General features: G+C 60.3%; 3 protein-coding genes across 3 annotated transcripts; 1 reads left to right on the top strand and 2 right to left on the bottom strand.

The window, feature by feature from the left end:
• Positions 1 to 281: 281 nt before the first annotated feature.
• SHE (Src homology 2 domain containing E) lies at positions 282 to 4,726 on the bottom strand. Its single transcript, XM_066568206.1, has 6 exons — positions 3,784 to 4,726; positions 3,055 to 3,181; positions 1,935 to 2,243; positions 1,347 to 1,497; positions 1,129 to 1,248; positions 282 to 729 (listed from the first exon to the last, which is right to left on the bottom strand). Exons 1-6 carry the CDS (start codon positions 4,165 to 4,167, stop codon positions 543 to 545), a joined length of 1,278 nt encoding a protein of 425 aa, XP_066424303.1. The 5' UTR covers positions 4,168 to 4,726; the 3' UTR covers positions 282 to 542.
• A 3,213-nt stretch (positions 4,727 to 7,939) lies between these two features.
• On the bottom strand, positions 7,940 to 16,303 carry UBE2Q1 (ubiquitin conjugating enzyme E2 Q1). The gene is made up of 13 exons (XM_066568211.1): positions 16,004 to 16,303; positions 14,856 to 14,960; positions 14,477 to 14,581; positions 14,111 to 14,161; positions 11,294 to 11,434; positions 10,667 to 10,751; positions 10,167 to 10,227; positions 9,602 to 9,692; positions 9,459 to 9,517; positions 9,166 to 9,214; positions 8,912 to 9,007; positions 8,746 to 8,812; positions 7,940 to 8,365 (listed from the first exon to the last, which is right to left on the bottom strand). Exons 1-13 carry the CDS (start codon positions 16,286 to 16,288, stop codon positions 8,334 to 8,336), a joined length of 1,227 nt encoding a protein of 408 aa, XP_066424308.1. The 5' UTR covers positions 16,289 to 16,303; the 3' UTR covers positions 7,940 to 8,333.
• Positions 16,304 to 16,885: 582 nt separating this feature from the next.
• On the top strand, positions 16,886 to 20,326 carry CHRNB2 (cholinergic receptor nicotinic beta 2 subunit). Its single transcript, XM_066568069.1, has 6 exons — positions 16,886 to 17,032; positions 17,559 to 17,704; positions 17,806 to 17,850; positions 18,074 to 18,183; positions 18,310 to 19,279; positions 20,072 to 20,326. Exons 1-6 carry the CDS (start codon positions 16,990 to 16,992, stop codon positions 20,240 to 20,242), a joined length of 1,485 nt encoding a protein of 494 aa, XP_066424166.1. The 5' UTR covers positions 16,886 to 16,989; the 3' UTR covers positions 20,243 to 20,326.
• The last annotated feature ends 1,588 nt before the right edge of the window (positions 20,327 to 21,914 follow it).

Consider the following 21,914-nt stretch of genomic DNA (forward strand, 5'->3'; position numbering starts at 1 on the left):
AGCCGTGCCTCCTCTGCCCTGCAGTGCCCACCCTGTGCTGGGTTGTGCAACAGCCCAGGGAGCTGCAGCTGCACCCGGGCAGGAAACCACAGCTCGAGGGAAGAGGGTGCTCAGGCACCCTGGGGACCGTGTTCCTCTTCCCTTCTGCTGGCCCCCTGCTATAAAAAGCCTGGCAGGATGCAGATGTGCTCTTGGGGGAGCCCCAGTACCACTGGCCCCCAAAACTGTGGTGACTCCTGCCAGCACAAGGCCCAGCCCAAGCCCCCAGGACCACTGCTCCCTCTCAGCCAACAAGTTTATTTTACTAGATCATTACACATGCCAGTCTCACTGCATGCCCCCAGCTCGGGCACGGTTCTGGTCAGGATTGTCCCAGCGAAAGGGGCACAGCCCTGCTGGAGTCCAGGAGCGGGGTCCCTTCAGGACTGCAGACGTGACAGGGTTTCTCTCACCGGACCCTTCCCGTGGTTCATGCCCATCGTTGTCTCATGCCTCGGGGTGGGGAAGGCTCGCAGGCCACTCGGGGGCGGCATCAGGCGACGCTAATGCAGCTTGCAGTGGACGGGGTGTAGCAGGGCCATGTGCTCAGCCCCCTTGAAGGGCAGCTTCTCGGTGGAGTAGTAGTGCACAACTTCGGGGATGCTGGAGAAGACGCCGCTGGCCTGGCTGAGCGTGTACTTGTTGTCCTTGGTCTGGGCCACGATGATGTGGACGCAGCCCTGGCTGGTCCTGGGCGGCCAGCAGGCATCAGTGCTGCCGCCAGCCCCCCGGCGCCCGCCTGCCCCGCGGCCGTATCCACCCCTGTTTGTTCCCGTCCCGCTCTGATTGTTTCGGCTCCAGGGGCTGCACTTCCTCAGGAAGGAAACGCCGCTGGCGCTCCCGACAATGCGCCGGGGAGGGGGACACGCCGTACCCCCCCTCCGCCCCGGCCTCACACCAGGATGCCTGGGTCCCCCCCGGATCGGGGGGTGCCATCCCTCGGGGTGCGGGTGCTCCCTCCCCATCAGGGTTTTTGGTGGGAACAACCAGGGGCAACTCCCGCCGAAGCAGCGCCCCAGGGTGAGGATTCCCCGCACGTCCCCAGGAGGGTGGGACACCCCCAATCTCTGTGGGCACCCCGACACTCACTTGAGCGCGATGGAGTACTTGCCGCTGCCGCTCTCGCTGGTGCGCACCAGGTACCCGGCCTCCCGGCACGGCTGCAGCCGGCTCTCCGCCTCCGCCCGAGTGATGGCCCCGTGGTACCAGCTGCGGGACACGGGGAGCGACGCTGAGCCGTGGCAGAACAGCGGCCACTCCGTCCCTGCTCGCCCCGTTCCCCACGCCTGGATCGGCCTCGCACTCACGGCTGCTTCTCCAGCGCCAGGGCGGGGTCCACCCGCTCCCCCTCGCTGTGCTCGGTGCCCGCCGGCTTCAGCATCTTGGGGGTCCAGCTCTTCTGGCGCAGGTGCTGCCGCGGAGTCTCCTCCTTAGGACGCTCCGAGCCCTCAAACTGGACTGGGAGGGACAAGATGTGAGCCCCCCAAAGCCCCACCTCTACTTTTGATCCCCATCCCTAGCTCCATGCCTGTCCCCAGCCCCAGCACCTCCCCCGTTGCCAGTCCTAACCCCTTCTCCAACCATGTGCCTGTCCCCATCTGGTCCAACACCCCACCATGAAAGGGGACACCTTCAGTTACATCAGAGCCCCATCCAACCTGACCTGGCAGGCACCACCTCTGTGGGCAACCTGTGCCAGTGCCTTACCACCCCCAGCCCAAGAAAATTCTTGTATCTAAAGTGCTCCTTATAGTTAAAAACCATTGCCCTTGTCCTGTTGTCACAAGCCCTGCTAGAAAGTCTGTCCCCATCCCTGTCCCTGTTGCCACCCCCATTCCCCCCCCACGCCTGTCCCTTCCCCCCATGCTCACTCCCACCCTGTCCCTGTCCCCTACCTGACAGTGCTTTGACAATCTGCTCCTTCTTCCACTCCCAGGGCTGCTCATACTCCCCGGCCGGGCGCTCGTCGTTCTCGGGCAGGCGCCCATCCCCAGCCCTCACCCTGCGCTCTGGGGTCCCCCCAGCCACCCCCTCCCCAGGCTCGTAAGGGGTGTCATAGAGCTGTGGCCCCTTCCCTGCCACCTCCTTGCCCCCCAGCCTCTTGGCAAGATCCAGCTTGGCACCCCCCTCCCCAGCCTCTCCGGGGCCATCCAGCAGCAGGATGGCTTTGACCAGGGGATCCTTGGAGCCACGACGACGGATTTCTGTGGGGAAGAGGGATGGTGGGTCAGGGATGGGTCTGTGTGTCCCCTGAGACCCCCCCAATCCCACTACCAGCCCTCAGTGAGGGATGGATGTGCCGGCAACGCCCCATTGGGAGCCAGCTCGGGAGGAGCTGGAGCAGGAAGGGGCCCATCCTCATCCTCATCCTCATGGCGCCTGCTCTGCTGTCCAGCCCTGGCGTTGCTGGCGCCACAGGCCCACGCCAGTGGGGCCAGCTGGGCTCCATGGCAGCAGGATGCTACACCCCAAACTGGAGCTCAGATGAGCGGGAGGCCGCCCCAGGGGCTCGCCCCTCCCAGCCCCCTGCTTCTCCCCACGGCGCCAGTCCTTGCTTAACAGCCTGGGCTGCCCCGCACGGAAAAAAAAAAAAAAAAAAAAATCAGCAGCAAATCTTTTATTTCCAGCTTCCGGCCCAGTCAGTTCCTGTTGTTGTGGCCAGCTGGACGGTGGCCACGCCGGCCGGGGTGTCGCTGCCTGGGGGCCACGTCCATGGGGAGCTCTTGGGGGGTGGTACCCTGGCATGGCTGGGGGGCATGGAGGGCTCTGCAGTGGCCACATGTGCCCGTGGGTGATGGCAGCAGGTCACGGACACGGCTGAGGGGCCGGCCAGCACAGGTCAGTGTCCGGCCTTGCTCCCACTCCTTATCTGGCCCCGCGCAGCCGCAGGAAGCGGAGAGAGCTTTCCTGTTCCCGGAGCCTCCTGAGCCGGGTGGCTCCGAGGGCAGCCACAGGCTCCTGCCCGGGGAGTGGTGCCAGCTGTGCTGCTGTGGCACAGCTCAACGTGGCACTTACCTGTGATCATCTGCTGGGCATCGTAGGGCTCCATGTACCCATCGTTCTCCCCCAGGCGCTCAGCGTCCCGCTGCCCCTTGGTGCGTTTGGCGTCGTAAGGGTCTGCGTAATCCTCCAGGATGATGACCTGGGCAGAGAACAGGCGTGTCTGGCTTCAGGGGGCCGTGGGGGTCCCAGCAGGGGTGGCAGAGATGTCACCAGCACAGAGCCAGGCAGGGAACAGGCACACTGGGGTCCCCAGGGAAGGATGGCGGCTTATCTGGGGTAAATGGAGCCGTGCCGCAACCCCAGAGGATGCACCCAGTGACACCTTTGGGTGGGGGCAGTCCAGACCATTCCTATGCCCCTCAATGATGGTGAAGAGCCTGGGTGGAGCTCTGGGACCCTTCTGGGTGACAGCAACCCTGCAGAGCACCCAGTGCTCCCAAGGCTGTGCAGGGGTGAAAGACCAGCTTCCAGAAAAGCTTTGCATCAGCCTTTGTTTAACCAGCAGATGAGCTCTGGGGTCAGGCTGGCTATGATGAGGGTGCCCCCCCACCCCCGAATGGGTGATGAAGGGCAGCTGGGATGAAGGCAGCTTTGAAGGAATTAAAAGGCAGTGGAGCCGGGCAGGATAAAAGGATGAAGTCAGCCAGGCTAATGAGTCGGAGACCAAAGCAGTTAAAGCTGCCAGCGCTTCCCGCTCCCCACATCTCCCCCTCTGCCCCCGGCTCCCAGTCCCTGCCTTACCGTCTCTGTCTTGGGGGGCTTCCCCTTGTCCTGCTCGGGGGCAGGCAGGCTGGCAGGCAGGGCTCCGGGGTGCCCCTTCCCGTTCTTCTCGGAAGCCTCCACCTTGATCAGGCGGTTGATGTAGGTTTTGGAGGGTCCCTCCGGCGTGCCTCCCTCCACTCGGGAATTCTTCCTCATCTTCCCGGTGGCGGCCTGGAGCAGACCCTGCAGGTTGTCCCGTGACAGCCGGCTGCCCCCTTCCTTGCCACCCCCGGCCGCCCGGTACCCCCCCAGCTCAGCCGTTGAATTCTTGCGGCTCTTCCCGAGGCTCCCGCTTCCCGGCCGAGCCTTCTCTGAAACCGTCTTCAGGTTGGATGGGAACTCCTTGAACCACTTGGCCGCCATCGAGCTGGGGAGACCGAGGGTGCCGCAGCCCCCCCGGGGCTCCGCGACACCCCCCGGCTGCCCCGCCGGCTCGGAGTGGGCTCAGCCCGGCTGCCCCCAGCCCCGGCAACGGGAACCTCTGCGCACTGGGGCCAGCCCGGGAGCGGGGACGCGGGCCGGGGGACCGGGGCCTTCGTGGGGGGCTCCAGGCGTCCTCGGCCCCGGCGGGGACGGCCGGTGGGTCCCCAGGGGTGCCGGCTCCTGCGGCCCGGGGAGGTCCCTGGCCCCGGGGAAGGGTCTCGGAGGGGTTCGGCGTATCTGCTCCAGCAATGGGGTGAGTCGGGGGGTCTCGCCGGGGGTCGGAGGAGTCCGGCCGGGGCAGTCCCGGGGAGGTTCCAGGGGTCCGCTGCCCCTGGGGACGGGGCTCGTGGGGGTCTCTCCGAGCTCGGGAGGGCCCGGCCGGGAAGGGGCAGCCGGGGGGTCCCGTCGCGGCTCCTCGGCAGGGCCGGTCTCCGGGGGCAGAGGGGCTTCGGAGAGGGGTCAGGCCGGCCCAGGGGGCCCCATGCGGCTGCGACGGGATGGGCCGGGGCCGGGCCGGGCCGGAGGGGCCGGAGGGGGCGGCAGGGCCGGCGCTCCCCGCCCAGATCCGGAGGGGGCGGCCCCGGGGAACGGCGCGGCCCCGGCGGGCCCGGGGAGCCGTGGGAAGCTTCGGTGGGGGTCCGGTCCCGGTGGGGCTGAGACATCCCCTGACCCTGCCTGGCTGATGGCACCACCCTAGACAGGGATCCCCCGACGGACCGAACGAGTGGACCCCGCGCAGAGACTCCAGGACAGCACAGAGCGACCCCTGCAGAGACCCTGGGCACGCACCCCGAGGATTGAACCTGGGCATGGGCTCTGCTCGCTGTGGATGGAGATTCTGCACAGCCCCCTGTGCACAGCACCCTTACAGAGACCCCGAGTACAGCACCCTTACAGAGACCCCGAGCACAGCACCCTTACAGGGATCCCGAGCACAGCACCCTTACAGAGACCCTGAGCACAGCACCTTTATAGGGACCCTGAGTACAGCATCCTTATAGGGACCCCGAGTACAGCACCCTTACAGGGACCCCGAGCACAGCACCCTTACAGGGACCCTGAGTACAGCATCCTTATAGGGACCCCGAGCACAGCACCTTTATAGGGACCCCGAGCACAGCACCCTTACAGAGACCCTGAGCACAGCACCTTTATAGGGACCCTGAGTACAGCATCCTTATAGGGACCCCGAGTACAGCACCTTTATAGGGATCCCGTGCACAGCACCTTTATAGGGACCCCGAGCACAGCACCTTTATAGGGACCCCGAGCACAGCATCCTTACAGGGACCCCGAGCACAGCACCCTTACAAGGACCCCGAGCACAGCACCTTTATAGGGACCCTGAGTACAGCATCCTTATAGGGACCCCGAGCACAGCACCTTTACAGGGACCCTGAGTACAGCATCCTTATAGGGACCCCGAGCACAGCACCCTTACAGAGATCCCGAGCACAGCACCTTTACAGGGACCCCGAGCACAGCACCTTTACAGGGACTCCGAGCACAGCCCGATGGGGCACAAGCGCTGTGTGCAGTCAGGGCACTCTCTGTGGCTCACACCACTCCAGCCAAGTTGTGACCGTGCTGTCACCTTGCTGGAAAAGCACAGCAGAGCTCACTGGTTTGGCCTCTGTCAGGCTGCAATGCCTTACAACAGCAAAGCAACCCCTTTGCAACTGCTCGGGAAGAGGAGAAGAGGGGTTTGTGGCAGAATCGCTCCCATAGCCCCAGGATGGGAGTTTGTGGCAGAACAGAGGCTCCTCTTCTGTACAGGGGGAGGCGCTGGGCGCTGGCAGCGCCATAGGAAGTGATGGCGATTTCCTCGCTGGCGCTGCGGGGCAGGATGTGCAGTGCAGTGTGCGATGCCCCTGGCAGGCTGGTGCCCGAACTGCCGCTGGGATCTTTCCTGCCTTCAGCTTTGCCTTCTTGAGGCCTAGGAAAATCCTGCTTCTCCACCAGCAAACTCGGGTGCTGGTTTCTTTTCTTTCCTTCATAAGGCAGATTTCAATCCCCCTCAGTTTTTATGGGGCCTCAATTGGACAGACATGCAGGCAAGCACTGTCCTGGTCGCTTTGTGCTGCAGTGGTGTTCGCCCCAATGTGCCACATTTCTCCTTCAGGAAGACTTCCCTCGTCCTTGTTCTCTGCCAGCTCCCACAGGGGAGGGCCTTGGGAGTGCCTTTGGCAGCGGTGGCTCTGCCCAGCTCCTTCCCTGAGCAGCCTGGTGGCCACGAAGGCCAAGCCCTGCTCAGAGGGGGATGGCTCCTCCCTGGGCAGGTGTGGACAGACAGGACTGGCAGGGGGCCTGCAAGACACCTGCTCCTGCTTCAGTGTCAGCCTTGATGCTCGCCAGGTCAGCATCCCAGGGACAGAGTGTCCTGCAGGGCCCTTTTCAGCTCTGCTCATCCCAGCCTGTAAAGACACCATGAGCTCTCCCGACCAACTCAGCACACCCAGTCCCAACCCAACCCCACTGCTGGGCTCAGCAGAGCAGCCCCTCCTTCACCCAAGAGACAGCCCCACAAGTGCTTTAAACTTTCGTTAAACTGAGTTATCCTGCGACCTAGGAGGTTCCTGAGCTAAAGGTGGGAACTGAGTGCAGCTACTTCTGCCCCCCCAGCCCCAGGTACCAGGAGCGGGGTTGGAGAGGAGCCAGAACCCCAAGAGGTGCTGGTTTGGGCTGGAGGACACAGGGCAGAGCTGCTCAGCTTCACAAATCCTCTGGTCCTTCAGCAAAGTACTTAAAAATAGTCCTCAAGCTGAGGCCAGAGCCACTCCTGCAGCTGTGAGTAATCCTTCTCCTAACAGCATCTTTTTATTCCAAGGCTCTGAGAGCAGGACAGGGAAGCAGCTGCTGGAGTAGATAATGGAGTTCTGAGGCTCTTTGATTTTCTAATGACTTTTATTCAAACACAGTGAGTTAATATGCATGGTTCCATCTTTGACACTGGCGCGTCACTTCTGTCCTCCAGACGAGGACGTGGCCCGAGGTGGAGGAGCTCCAACAGCCAAAATCTCCTTCCAGCTGCCTCAAACCAGGGCTGTGGGGGCTCAAGGAAACAGGCCACAACTGCAGCAACCCCATCCATGGAGGGCTGGAGCACAAAAAGGCGAGCAGGAACAGTAGCTTAAGGAGAGTAAAAGAAAACCCCATAGAACGGGGTGTTCACTGCTGGAACGGGTCCTGGCCAGGGCTGGGGGCAGTGGCAGGACAGAGCAGTGCCCGTGCTCCACTCCCTGCAGAAGAGAAGCTTGCAGCCACAGCACAGCAGGGATGGGGACAAGGGGCCCAGCCTCCATGCGTGGCTAGTGGGGAGAAAGAGGGCAAAGCTCAGGCCTCAGCTCATCTCACTGCTCAGCAGGAGGACGGGGAGAAGTGTGGGGTGGGAGCTGGCAGCCCTGGGTACACCCACAGACCCTTCCTCCACTGCAGCAGAGTGGGCAGCCTCACCTCTCTCCCCCTCTGTGCTTTGAGCTGAGAGTCTGCAGCTGATAGAGAAAAGCTGGGTTTGCCCAGGGGAGAGGGGGCAGAAACCCTGCTCCCTCCATGCCAAAAAACAAAAGGGCTTTTCTTCTCCCAAGTCTTCCTGCAGGGTATGGGCCCACCACAGCTCCACCGACTGCCCCACCCTGGGACCAGGGCTGCAGCAGCGTTTGCAGGGCACAACCCACCCAGCAGGAGCTTGGAAAAAAAATTAGTTAGACCAGCATTCTCAAATTAACAAACTGTAATTTTTCTCCAAAGATACATTTTCCATACACATCCATCATACACCGTAACAAAAAAAAGCAGTGTACATGAAATAAGAAAATAAATTAAATCCATAGCATAGGTAAGGAGGATGCTCTAGACTGGAGTAGAGTCAAAAGTTTCCAGCAATACAAGAGGCTCAAGAGTTTGTTTTAACAAGAATGCCTGCTAGCATGGGCCCAGCAAGTGTTCTGGGTCAGTCCAACTCCTTAAACAGTTATTTAGAGTTTTGAACAGCCAGTATTGTCCTGCAACAGGCAGAGCTATTACATCCTGGGAGAAAGCCAAGAGGCATCACTAAGATCCAAGTAGAGCATCCAGAAGATATTCAGATTGGTCCTGCAGCATCCACACTAGCCATCCTCCTTGGGTGGTGTATACCAGCCTGGAATGAGGAGAGATCTGTGAGGGAGGAAACTGCACCTGGAGAAGCTGTCAAAAGCAGCCAAGTCCCACTTCTAAAGGGCCACATATTCCTGATTATTGGGAGCCTTTCCCCCTGGCTGACTTCCCAACACCACACAGAATCATTTAGGTTGGAAAAGATCTCTCAGATCATCAAGTCCAAGCAATCAGTGAGGGGCTACCTCTAGTTACAGCCTCCAGAGCCCAGAGAGGGCAGCAGCACTCTGCAGCCACACTGTGTTACAGCAGCTGCCACTGCTGCTGTCACCTCTGCACCTGAGGCAGGACAAAACTCGAGTGGCTTGTCTGGGGAGCCCAAACAAGCAAGGGAAAATGCAGGCCCTCTCCCTCAGCCCTTACCATTCTTCTCATGGATCTGAACCAGGGACTTGTAGGACTGCTGTGCTCTTGTCAGGCTGTACTGGTTCTGCAGGGGAAGAAGGCAAGGAGACCATTAGTGCAGCAGAAACCAAGGTGCAGCCAGACCTGGCTGTGCCCCCATTCTCCAACACTGCCCAAGCCCTACCTTGTTGGCTCCAAATTGTACTCGTGCCTTCCCTTTCACCAGCGTTGCACTGATCTGCATGATCACAGACTCGATGGAGTAGGCACTACTCCAGCCCTTGGGGATGAAACACAAAGTGAGACCAGACCCACCCAACCGTGCTCCCAGTGCCACCAAAGGGCCTTCCCCAGCTCTGGCAGGCAGTGGCAGAGCAGGAGATGTCAGGAATATGGAGTGTGGTAGGCAGAACAGCTCCCACAGGGATCAGCACCCACCTGTTTCGTAAGCAGCTCCATGCAGATGGCACCACCACCCAAAACATACCTGGGAAGGAATCAGACAAAGTTACCACACAGACAGATGTGTGATTATACCCACCCACTGCTCCAGAGGTGAAACATCTTCTCTGATTGGATTTATGATGGAAAAAATATGCTAAAAACACCATCACTGTCTGCTTCCCAATGGCAAATCCACGTCAAGGAAGTCACAGCTCTGGGTAAACCCAGTGAAACCTGCTGCAGAAAGCAGCACTGCAGAGCACAGAGAGAGACAGATAATTACTCACCCCCCTGACAGCACTGGGGATACAACCCTTACAAATGGTGGATCAAAAGGAAAGTTATCCTGCAATGAGAGAAGGGAAGCAGAGCCACTGAGTTCTCTGATGCCTCGCTGGGCGAGGCGTCTCTCGGGGAGGGGGAGCCTTACTTTAAAAGAGAAGTTGAGGAGGATGAAATCTGTTCCTTCTTTCTCTTTGAGGATTTGAAGATCGTTGTGCAAAGCGCTGTCCTCGTCAACCCTGTGAGAGGAAAAGCCCAGAGGGTCAGGCAGGGCCGTGCACCCCAGGCCAGCCCAGCTCACTGCCACCAACACCGGAGCTGCCGTACCTGCACAGCCACACAGACAGCACAAACTGCCAGCATTCTGCTTCTGGTTTCCAGAGAAGACCATCACACCCCTTTTCCATGCTGCCAGCTTAAAAATAAAGGTTGCCTGGCCCAAGGAAAAGGCAGCACTGGTGTCTGGAGGGTGTGAAAGCTCAGGGTTTGCCTGCTGCGCCTCTTTGCGGGCTCTAGGAACAGCAGAGACTTGCAGAGTCCTCTGATTACCTCACCTGGGCTGGAGATATCATCTCCTTTTTGCCGTGGAGACAGCAAGCCAGCTGCCTGAGAGAGGCTAACTCAAGGTCTGCTTGGTGCTGCCCTGCCATGCTCATGTCCCCCCCACTGGTCCCATCACCAAAAAATGCATGATCCCAAGCTGGGCCACCTACTTCAGGAGTTTGACGTTCCAATCGTACAGGCTGTCATTCACTAGTTCAACTGCATAGTATCCTGCAGGGAGAACACAGGGGGGTCACTCTGGGGGGACACTGAGAGGGGCTTGAGCCATCACCCAGATTTCAAACTCCCCAGGCTCTGCAGCACAACTTCACTTGGGTACTGTCCCTCCATGAGAAGCAGCACCTATCCAGGACAGTCCTGAGGGCAGCAGTTTCTTTCTCTGAGTCCCTGGGCTCAGGAAAGGAGCAGGAACATCATCCCCCTCAAAGTCAGATGATTCTCTGACCCACAGCACGCTCCTCACTTCCATCCAGCAGTGGCAGGGAAGAGAGAGGCTATAAGGTGGTTTTGATCACTCTGAACAGAGCCCCAGCCATGCAACGCTGGAGATCCTCCCCCTCAGCTGAGCAGCACAGCCCCAAGGCCCACTGGGTACCCCAGAGGAGGAGAGGGAATCCTCCTCCTGCCCCCAGCTCCTGGCAGCACTCACCGCCCTTGAAACTTGGTGATCGGTAAATATCCCTGAGCTCCTTCATCAGCCGGTCAGTGGCCTGCACAGACCCAGACACTGCACCCTGCAAGGAACAGGGAGGGGAAAGTTGGATTGTTATGCTGCACCCAACCATGGCTGCTGCTCTATGAGCTCAACACCTGAGCTACAACTCAGTCCAGCCTCTAGACCAGACTCTATCCTGCCTGGCACCTCTCAGCCCCAAATGTGTCACCTCAGGCAGCACAGCTGCAGCAGAAACACCTCTGTGTCCCCTCTGCTGTCTTAGAAACTCAGCCCAGGGGTACAAAAGCACAATCCACCTCCACAGCCTCAGGTGATCATAGGGGCACAGCTCATGGGGCACAAGGCAGCCCCAGATCTTGCTGCAGGAGTGCCCCATGAGGCACCAATGCCCCTGGGGTCAGCCCAGTGCCCTCCCTGAGCTGCAGAGGCACTTCACAGACTGCTCTGCTTCAGCCCCATCAGCCCTGGAGAACTGGTACTGCTGTACCTTTGGCTGGGCACCCTCTGATTCAGGGCTGGAGGGCTGGCAAGGGCCTCCATCACTCTTGCCCTTGAGTCCCTCTGCTTCCCCAGCCCACCTGCCCACTGGGTGACACGTACATTTAAGTAATCTTGCCTCTGGTTCTTTTTTATTTTCTCTAAAATGGCCAGGTTTTCTTTCCCAATGCCTTCATCCTCTGTCTTTCTCCCATCTGCCGGCTCTTCCTCTTTCATCTCATAGTGGTCCAAGTCCTCAGTGTCCTGGGAAGGGAAGAGGAAAGCTCAAAGAGATGTGCCTCTGCTCCTCCCTGCTCTGAGTGCTGGGCTGCCCTCACCCAGGAAGGATCCCTAGTGCAATCCTTCACCTCAGGGAGTCCCAGCTCCTCATCTGGGGTACAAACAGAGTGGAAGACACAAGGTCTGGGCACTCAACTGGGCTCATGTGAGATCTTTGCTGGATTCTCCCCTGCCACGTCTCATGCCTGTTTATAACAATCTTTGAGTCCTCAGCAAGCCCCATGTAACCATGGCCCTGGATCTTGGCACCCCTGTGGCTTCAGCAGCTTTTGCCACACTGGTGGTGGCTGGAACAAAGCACAGCCCCCTGGCACAGAGCTGCCAGACCCCCTGGGCTAGCCAAACCCCAACAGGGACACAGGGCACCTGCACCACGAGAAGAACAGAGCCCTGCACCCAAAACAAGAGCCCTGCACCCAGATCCAGCTGCATGGGATGTTATTCCCTTAATAAGAGTGGGGCTTTCACAGCAGGTCTCTCAGTAGATCAGCTCAGCACACCCCAAGTGTAGTACCTGACCTCAGAAGAGCCTTTGGCCCTCATTGTTTCCCAAAATAACACGTGGCAGTGCAAGCCCCTGACAGGAAAAACCAGTTGTAGCCATCTGGACCCACTACAGAAATCTCTCCCCGTGCACTCAGGGTTCAGCTGCCTGGAAATGGCTGTGGGCATGCACAGCTCCAGCTCTGGCACTAAATCCTCTGAACAAGTGTTTCCTCTGGCCTCTCTGGGCTGGTTTTGGCTACCGAGCAGTGTTTTTCGGAAGGGCTGGGACATTTTTAGACTCGCACAGGAAAATAGATCCTCCTAGAAAATCCCTCGAGTAGATTAACCTGCATAATAAATCTGTGTGCCAGGGCACAGTTCTGCTGCTTCACTCCTCCACACAGTTGAACAAATCCCAGTGCTCAGCACAAAACCTTTGCTCTACACGAGCACTCTCCCTCCACAACGCCTGGCATTGGCAAAAAGCACAAGAGGGAATGCTCAGCTCCTCAGGATTTATTTCTCCAGCCCAGAGGAGCGGAGGCCTTGCAGACTCTGGTTTGCCATAAAGCTGCAGATTTGCAGATTCACAAGGTTATGCTGGTGCCCGTTTAACCCTCCCCCTTTTCCCCACGGACGGTGGCAAAGCCCAGCCTTAATTTAGCAAGCAATTAACTTTGCCAAAGCCCCCCAAGTGCTGGGGTGCTGCTGCTCAGTGACCTGCCCCCAGGCTCCACAGCACTGCTGACTCAGTGCCCGTGCTGTTCTCGTGTCTGAGGCATTGCTAAACGTCACCATGGAGATCCAAGATTATTCCACCCACTTCCACAGATCTCTAAACTGCAAACCAAACAAGCAGAGCCTGTGGGTTGTGCAGCAAGGTGCCCTCAGCTTGCAGTGAAGTGTGGCTGCCTCCACCACTGCTGGCAATTAGCTCACTTGCACACTCAGCCACCTGACCTCATCCTCTCTGTGGGAGCTCCGTGCAACAGAGATTTCCCTGCCAACAACAGCATCCCAGAAATGCAGCTCTCCTGCAGGAATTCCAGGCTTCAGAGAACAGCACGTACTGCCCAAGCAGCTCTGCTCACAGCTCATCCACGTGCCTCTGGAGGCCATGGCTACATGGCCATGCTCTGCTCTAGGGTGGATGTCTTTGCCCCCAGTGAAGGAGAGGAAGGATGAGGAGGACTCCATCTTATCAAGAAGCTAATTAATTACTTTATTATGCTATATTATTCTATACTATATTATTCTATAGTGGATATCTTTGCCCCCAATGAAGGTGAGGAAAGATGAGGAGGACTCCACCTTATCAAAAAGCTAATTAATTACTTTATTATACTCTATTATTCTATACTATATTATTCTATACTATATTATTCTATAGAGCCTCTGTGCTCTATAGTGGATATCTTTGTCCCCAATGAAGGAGAGGAAAGATGAGGAGGACTCCATCTTATCAAAAAGCTAATTAATTACTTTATTATGCTATATTATTCTATATTATTCTATACTATATTATTCTATAGAGTATATCTTTGTCCCCAATGAAGGAGAGGAAAGATGAGGAGGACTCCATCTTATCAAAAAGCTAATTAATTACTTTATTATGCTATATTATTCTATGCTATATTACATTACATCTAAACTGAATCTGCCCAGCTCTCAACTGCTCAGAATCTCGTGGCTGTCAGCCCACAGTCCCCACACACACACACCTGGATTCAACTGGTCAGTGAATCAAAACACTCCCACCACAATCCAGTTATCAATTCCCTTCAGGTAAACAATCTTCCACCATGCATTCCACTTGTGAACAACACCAGAGAACTAAATAAGATAAGAACTGTTTTTTCTTTCTCTGAGGTTCAGAGAATGTGAAACCCAGAAATATTCTTGGGAAGAATTGTGCCTTGCTTTTCTCTGTGAAGAGAAATGTGGCTATGGTGCTCTCCTGGGGTTTGTGAATATGTGGAGCCCAGCTGTGCCTCAGAATCCTCAGCATCAAAATGCCAAGAATTATCCAGCCTTTGGTCCAAACTTCCCTGTCTGGTGGCCACAAGCTTCTCCCAAGCAAGACCCCTGTGCCCTCACACCTTTCAGCACCTTTCTCCCTGTGCTCAGCTCCTCACACCCTAAGGTGGCACTTACCTCTGGCATTTCTTCATCTTCCTCTTCAGAGGACACCTCTTCCTGGGTGCTCTGTGGAGAGGACAGGCATGGAGATTGTGTGCTCAGCATCCTGGAAAATGCTCTCCTGCTTTCCCAGACGCTTCCAAAGCGAGCTCAAACAGGGATGAACAAGCAGAGCCGAATTAAAAGCAAAGAGCAGCTGAGGGCCTTTACAGAAAACAGCACCAAGGGCCAGCAGAGCAGGCTGGCATCACCCAGGACAGGAATCCAACCTCTCACCCACTGTGTTCCTCCTCTGGCAAGCCCAGAAGCCTCCAGAGCAAACATCAGGGAACGTGTAAACTTGTTTTCTGAGCTCTGGGAGCCTTTTCCTGAGCCACTTACCTGTTCTGCTGGCAGAGGCTGGTCCAGCATTTCAACATCTGGATGTTGGGGGAGGTTGTAGAGTTTGCACAGGTCAGAGATTATTCGCTTCAGGTGCTGCAAAAGCTGTCCAGAGAACAGAGGGTCAGTGAAGTGTGGGGAGCCCCGTGCCCAGCAGCAAAGGCCCCAGGGCTGCTCCCTCCTGCTCCAAGCAGCAGCAGACACAGGTGCAAAATCCCACCCTGGCATCAAATGATGTCAGAGAAGTTCACCCCAAATATCTGGAACCTTTATGAGACCAGAGGCAATCCCCACTTGAGGTAGCTGGGGACATGTAAGCAGGGAGTCACCCCCCAAAGGTGCCAGCCCTCCCCTGCCCAGGCAGCAGAGCACATCTCACCAAGGTGTTTCCTTTCCTGACTTCCACCAGCCTCTCCAGGATAGCTGCCAGGTTGGGATCATCTGACTCCACAGACCATATGGGGGGAACAGCTGGATAAGACTCCTGGACAGGGGGAGAAGGGGGTGTTGGTGGGATGGAAACCATTGTGGTGCACAGGGCAGTGAGCCAGATGGGCTGAGGGCTGAAGATCCCTCTGTACCACATAGATCAGGCCACAGCTGACTGATCCACCCCCTCCAGCATAAACCTGGGGCTGAGGGCAGCACAAACCCCTACTGTGACCATGCTGGGCTGTGTCCCCTGGCCCAGGGTAGAACAGGGAGGGAGGACAGTGGCATTTTGGCCACCCCTCCGGCCGTGGGGCTACTCGGGGTGGAAGGCAGTAGAGGCAGGACACTGAGGGTGTCCCATGGGTTACTGCCCTCACAGCTTTGCACGAGCAGTTACAGAAGAACCTGGCAGCACCCACGCAGAGCAGGGGCCGAGCAGGCACCTTTAATCCAGGACAAAGCCTCTGGCAATACTCCCAACATGCCCGTCCAGAAAATTCTGGTTGTTAGTCCCATTCAGACTCTACACCAGGGGCTGTCCAAGCTCTGCCAGCCCTCCTCGCCTGGAGACACAAACCAGCTGTAACTTGTGGTCAAAGAGGGCATCGGCACACCAGCACCTGGATCTCTAAAACACCGGCACGGATGAACCAGAGCAGGGAGGAGGAGCTGCCGCTGCTGCCCCAGGTTCCGCTTCTCCACGGAGATCAGCTTCCCCCCGGGAAACCGTCCAAAACAAAACGGGGGAAAACGGGAAAAACGGGGCTCCATGCCTGGCGACGAGCAGCGGGATAGGACTGTGGGTTCCAAACACCACGGGGAACCGCCAGCTCTCGTACACCGGGACGGCGGGACTGCCCCCCGGTTGTTCTCTGCGTGAGCCGCGGCCCCGAGGAGCTCCCGGAGGCCCCACGGAGAACGGGAACGGGGGCAGCCGCCCCCCCGCAGCCACCGCCAGGGACGTTGGGGCACAGGCCCGGTTCACGCCGGGCCCCAACGGCGACAGCCCCGTCCCCGCGAAGGAGCAGCCCTCGGTGCCGGGGCCGCCTGGCGGTGCCCCCGCAGAGCCCGGGCCCGCCGCCCCCCGGGCCTCACCGTGATGTTGCAGTGAATGCGGACGGGTCCCGGCGGCGGCCCCCGGGAGGCAGAGGCGCCGGCGCGGGCCCCGGCCCCCGGGACGAACTCGCAGCTGATCTCGTCCGGGCAGGCGCTGCCAATGCGGAACCGCTCGTGGCCGCGGTGGAAGATGGACTCGAGCAGCCGCAGCTCCCGCCTCAGGAGCCGCCCGGCGGGGGCCGCCGCCACCTCGGCCCCGCTCCGCCCGGGTCCCCCCGCCGCCGCCTGCGTCCTCGCCGCCTCCTCCGGCCCCGCCCGCTGCATCTTCCCATGGAGGGACCCGCTCCGCCGCCGCCGCCGCCGCAGCCCCGGAGCCCGCCCAAGATGGCGGCGGGACGGCCCCGCTCCCGGAAGTGCCGTCGCCGGAACGGGCGGGGCGGCCCCGCCGGAAGCGTCTCGCGACATACGGGAAGTGACGGCGACTAAGCCCCGGGGAAGCGGGGCGGGGCCGGCGCGGAGCCCCGCCCCTGCCCGGAGGGGTCACCGGGGGTCACGGGGAGGGGGGGGCACCGGGCACGGCCGGAGCCCGGCGGGGACGGCGCTCGCCGAGGCCCGGCAGTGCCGGCTCTGAGACCCCCCTACGGGCCTACGGCGGGGCCGCGGGCGCTCCGGTCCCGGCCCCCACCCTCCAATTGTCCCGCTCAGATCCCAGCCCGGGGCTCCGCCGCCCCGCTGGCCCCGCGCAGGGACCCCGGTGCAGCGGCGGGCCGGGGGAGCTCAGAGCCCTCCGCCGTGTCCCCGGGCCGCGGCGGGGCGGAGGCGGGGGCGGCCCCGGGGCCGCTGACGGCGGCGGTGACGGCGACGGAGCCGGAGCACGGGACGGCCCCGGCACAGCGCCCGGCACCGCCTCCCGCCCGGGGCCGCCCCGCCCGGGCCGCCGCCGCCGCCGGCTCCAGCACCTCGGACAGCGCCCGGCCAGAACCGCGGACAGCGCCGGGTGCCGGTGGCGGCACCGGGCCGCCCCCATGGCGCTGCTCCGCGTCCTCTGCCTTCTCGCTGCCCTCAGACGTAAGTGCCGGGGGCTGGGCGGGATGGCACCGGCACGGGCGGGGAGGGGACCGGAGCGGACCGGGCCGGGCCCGGGGGCTGCGCCTGTTGCACAGGAGAGGTCCGGAGTGGAGCCGGTACCGGCCGTTCCGCGGTGCCGGTGCCGCTCCCCGAGCGCCCCGGGGCTGTGCGGCCGCCGCGGGCTGCGGCTCCCCGAGGCGGTGCCAGGGGCGGGCAGGGACCGACCTGAACAGGGGATGGGGTGTCACGAACGGGCACGGAATGGCGGGGACAGGCAGGGGAGGGCGGACAGGAACCCCCCGCGCGGTGCAGCCGGAGCAGCTCCCGGAGCCCCCCAGCCCACCCCTGCCCTCCCTGCTCCGTGCCCGGCTGTGGCACCCACACCCCATCACCGTGCACCCCATCACCGTGCACCCCACCATCCCTGCTCTCGGGCTGCCAGGCTCAGAGCCCCAGGCTCTATCCAGGGGGGTCCCCGTGGGGGCCCTGCCCGGCACCACGGGGCTCAGGCTCGGCCATGCCCCAGGGAGCCTGGGCACGGACACGGAGGAGCGGCTGGTTGAGTACCTGCTGGACCCTGCTCGCTATAACAAGCTGATCCGGCCGGCGACCAATGGCTCGGAGCTGGTGACCGTGCAGCTGATGGTGTCACTGGCGCAGCTCATCAGCGTGGTGAGTTGGCCAGGACTCTGCTCCCCAACCTCCTGGGCAAGCGAGGGGGGCCCCAAACCCTCCCAGCACCCTGGGTGACTGGCCCTTCTCTCTCTCTGCAGCACGAGCGGGAGCAGATCATGACCACGAATGTCTGGCTGACCCAGGTGGGCACCCTGGACTCTGATGTGGCCCTGAGACCCCTATGTCCACCCTGCCTCTGCCTTGAGACCCATCCCTATCCCATACATCCTCTGTGGGACCCTAATGTCTACCCTGCCCTGTTATAGCCCCCCATAAAGCCCGTGTGGGACCCCTGTGTCCCCCCTGTCCTGAACCAGCCCCTTGCCCATCCTGTGGCTGGGCTGGGCTGATCCCACCTGTCCTCAGGAGTGGGAGGACTATCGCCTCACATGGAAACCTGAGGACTTTGACAACATGAAGAAGGTCCGCTTGCCCTCCAAGCACATCTGGCTGCCTGATGTGGTGCTCTACAACAAGTAGGTCATTTCTGGGGTGGGCAGGGAGGGGGGCGATGTGTTCCCCAGCCCCACCCAGGGCAGGGGGCCACGTTGTACTGCTGGGGCTGACAACAGCAGGACTGACAGCAGCTCTCTTCACCCCAGCGCCGATGGGATGTACGAGGTCTCCTTTTACTCCAACGCGGTGATCTCCTACGATGGCAGCATCTTCTGGCTGCCGCCCGCCATCTACAAGAGCGCCTGCAAGATCGAGGTGAAGCACTTCCCCTTTGACCAGCAGAACTGCACCATGAAGTTCCGTTCCTGGACCTACGACCGCACCGAGATCGACCTGGTGCTGAAGAGTGAGGTGGCCAGCCTGGATGACTTCACCCCCAGCGGCGAGTGGGACATCGTGGCGCTGCCGGGGCGGCGCAATGAGAACCCCGACGACTCCACCTACGTGGACATCACGTACGACTTCATCATCCGGCGTAAGCCGCTCTTCTACACCATCAACCTCATCATCCCCTGCATCCTCATCACCTCCCTGGCCATCCTCGTGTTTTACCTCCCGTCCGACTGTGGCGAGAAGATGACGCTCTGCATCTCTGTCCTGCTCGCCCTCACCGTTTTCCTCCTGCTCATCTCCAAGATCGTGCCACCCACCTCACTGGACGTACCACTGGTGGGCAAGTACCTCATGTTCACCATGGTGCTGGTGACCTTCTCCATCGTCACCAGCGTCTGCGTCCTCAACGTGCACCACCGCTCGCCCACCACGCACACCATGCCGCCCTGGGTCCGCACCCTCTTCCTGCACAAGCTCCCGGCGCTGCTCTTCATGAAGCAGCCGCGGCAGAGCTGCGCCCGCCAGCGCCTGCGCCAGCGCCGGCACACGCAGGAACGCGCCGCCGCCGCCGCCGCCACGCTCTTCGTGCAGGCCGGTGCTCACACCTGCACCTGCTACGCCAACCCCGGCGCCGCCAAGGCCGCCGAGGGGCTCAACGGTTACCGGGAGCGGCAGGGGCAGGCGGCGGGGCCCGGGGCGGGCTGCGGCTGCGGGCTGGAGGAGGCGGTGGACGGCGTGCGCTTCATCGCCGACCACATGCGCAGCGAGGACGACGATCAGAGCGTAAGTGGAGGTGGGAATCTGGGAGTGGGCAGAGCTGGGGGTGCAGAGGGTGTTCTGGCTCGTGGCTGAGCCACAGGGAGTGACTGCACAAGCACCAAGGGGGTCCCTGCCCAGCCCCGTGCTCAGTGGGGTCCAGCACTGATCCCTGACCCATCAGAGCATAAATCGAGGTGAGTTGTGAGAATCTGGGAGTGGGCAGAGCTGTGGGGGTGTAGAGGGTGTTCTGGCTCATGGCTGCACCACAGAGAGTGGGGGTCCCTGCCTAGCCCCATGCTCAGTGGGGTCCAGCACTGATCCCTGACCCATCAGATCCTAAGTCGAGGTGAGTTGTGAGAATCTGGGAGTGGGCAGAGCTGGGGGGGTGCAGAGGGTGTTCTGGCTCGTGGCTGTGCCACAGGGAGTGATGTGCACAAGCACCAAGGGGATCCCTGCCTAGCCCCGTGCTCACTGATCCCTGACCTACCACTGCAGTGCCAGGCTGAAGCAGCTGCTCTGGAAACACAGAGGTTCCCAGCAGGCCCGGCCCTGCACGGCAGTCAGGCTGCAGATTCTGCAGAGTTCCCCCCTCCCGGCTCTGCTCACTGGGGAAATGTTTCCTGGGCTCAGCGGTGCGGGTGACAGCAGGGGGAGTGAGCCCCACGGGGCCCACGGCAGGCTGGCAGGCAGCCCCAGGAGCTGCAGTGCTGAGGGAGCAGATTCCAGGCTCTGAGATATGCAAATCCCCAGCCAGGGCAGTGTCAGGCAATACCCAAGGCCCCAGCCTGACCCAGCGTTTTTCCTGGCCCCGTGCAGGTGAGCGAGGACTGGAAGTACGTGGCCATGGTCATCGACCGCCTCTTCCTATGGATCTTCGTCTTCGTCTGTGTCTTTGGCACCATTGGCATGTTCCTGCAGCCCCTCTTCCAGAACTACACCACCAACTCCCTGCTGCAGCTCGGCCAGGGCACCCCCACCTCCAAATAGCATGGGGAATGGCCAGTCCCAGGGCCAGAGAGATGGGTACTGGGCTCAGGCAGCCCCTGCAAACCAATAAATACTCCCACAGGACCGGGCTGGTTCCATCTGGTGTCATTTCATCCTACACTGTGCTCTGCAGGCCTGAGAGAGCAGGATGCAGCCAGGGCTGGGGTGACTCTGGCTGCCTGTGACCAAGGTAAGAAGGTAGGAAGGCATCATCTCTGTGAGAGGAAAATCCCAGCTGCCGAGGCAGAGAGCATAGGAGCGTGAAACCTGATCCACGGGGACGTGCTCAGCTCTCTGCTCTGCTCCTGGGAGCACCCGTCACTCACTGCATCTCCTCTCAGACCATGTGGGGCCAGAGCCCCAGCCTCATTGGGCAGCCCCTGGTGCTGCCAAGCCCTGTGCCAGCTCTGGGGCTCCCAGGAGATGACAGAGCAGGAGCAGAGGCATGGAGAGGACAGAGCTGCTCAGCTCTGGCTCTGAGGTGAACACATGGACCAAGCAGAAGATGCTATTTTTAGGTCCTACCTGCAGGCAGGGCAAGGGCAGCAAGTGCCAGGGGCTGCTCCAGCTCCATCTTCTTCTGTTCCACTCCAGGCTCAGCGTGCTGGAGCCAAGAGCAGGCACGAGATGAGTTGCACAAGGAAAAGGAAAACACAATTAATCAACCCAAGCTGGGAGCTGCTGGCAACAGGGCCCCAGCGTGGGTCACTGGGCTGACACCAAGGCCAGCAGCACTGCCTGCACTCCCTTGGCCAGCAGGAATTGGCCTCGTTGGGGAAAACTGAGATGGAGTGCTTGCTATAAATACCACTAATCCCCGAGGCTGGGGGGAGTGGTGGTGGCGGGGCCTGGCAACACACAGGGCCAGGGGAAGCTGCACGCTAGAAATTAATTTAAATCCCAGCACTTCACGCAGCCAGAGAAATCCCAGCTGCTGCAGCTGCTGCTCCTGGAGCTCAGGGGTGCACCCCAATACCTCAATGTTAAGAGCTTTGCTCCTAAAGCAGCCCCATGGCAGGGACTCGTCCCAGCTCATCCCACCCACTCTGTGCCAACTCTGCTGTTGGTCCAACCTCAGTGAGTGCAGGATGGGAGGGTCTTGCTGCATCCCAGTGGGGACTGGAGATCAATCAGTATTGGGAAAGTGTGGGGAGCACAACAAGAGCCCCCAGAGCCTCAGGCACAGCTCCCTGAGCAGCCTCAGACAGAGGAGCCCCCAGCTCCTGCCCCTGACAGCTCTGCATGGCAGTGGATGCCCACGGGCAGCTGCAGGCAGGGTGAACGTGTGACAATGGTGACCCTGCTTGGCCCCAGCCTGGCTGTTCTGTGGAGATCCACAGCCAGAGCTGGGGTCTTGCTCCCAGCCTTGGGCTCCTCACTTTGGGCTTGAGGTAAGAGGCTCAAGTTCAAGCTCGACCTGGCTCCCTTCATCATTCAGCAAACACAAAGTCATCTCTGTCCCTCTCCAAACCCCACCACGGGGCCCTCTTCACCTCAGTGGGAATTAAAAACACCCATGGCCAACAATGCTGAAACTTTCTTCTTTGTTATTAATGCAGAATGTTAGGCTGGTCCTATGGTTGCACACTGCAGAGGTCAGTCCCACGTCCCAGCTTGGCTGGGCTGCCAGTCATCTTCCAACAGAGACAGAGAAAACCAGTCAAACAGCCTG

The sequence above is a fragment of the Molothrus aeneus genome, chromosome 31 (assembly GCF_037042795.1).
Source record: "Molothrus aeneus isolate 106 chromosome 31, BPBGC_Maene_1.0, whole genome shotgun sequence".
NCBI lineage: Eukaryota > Metazoa > Chordata > Aves > Passeriformes > Icteridae > Molothrus > Molothrus aeneus.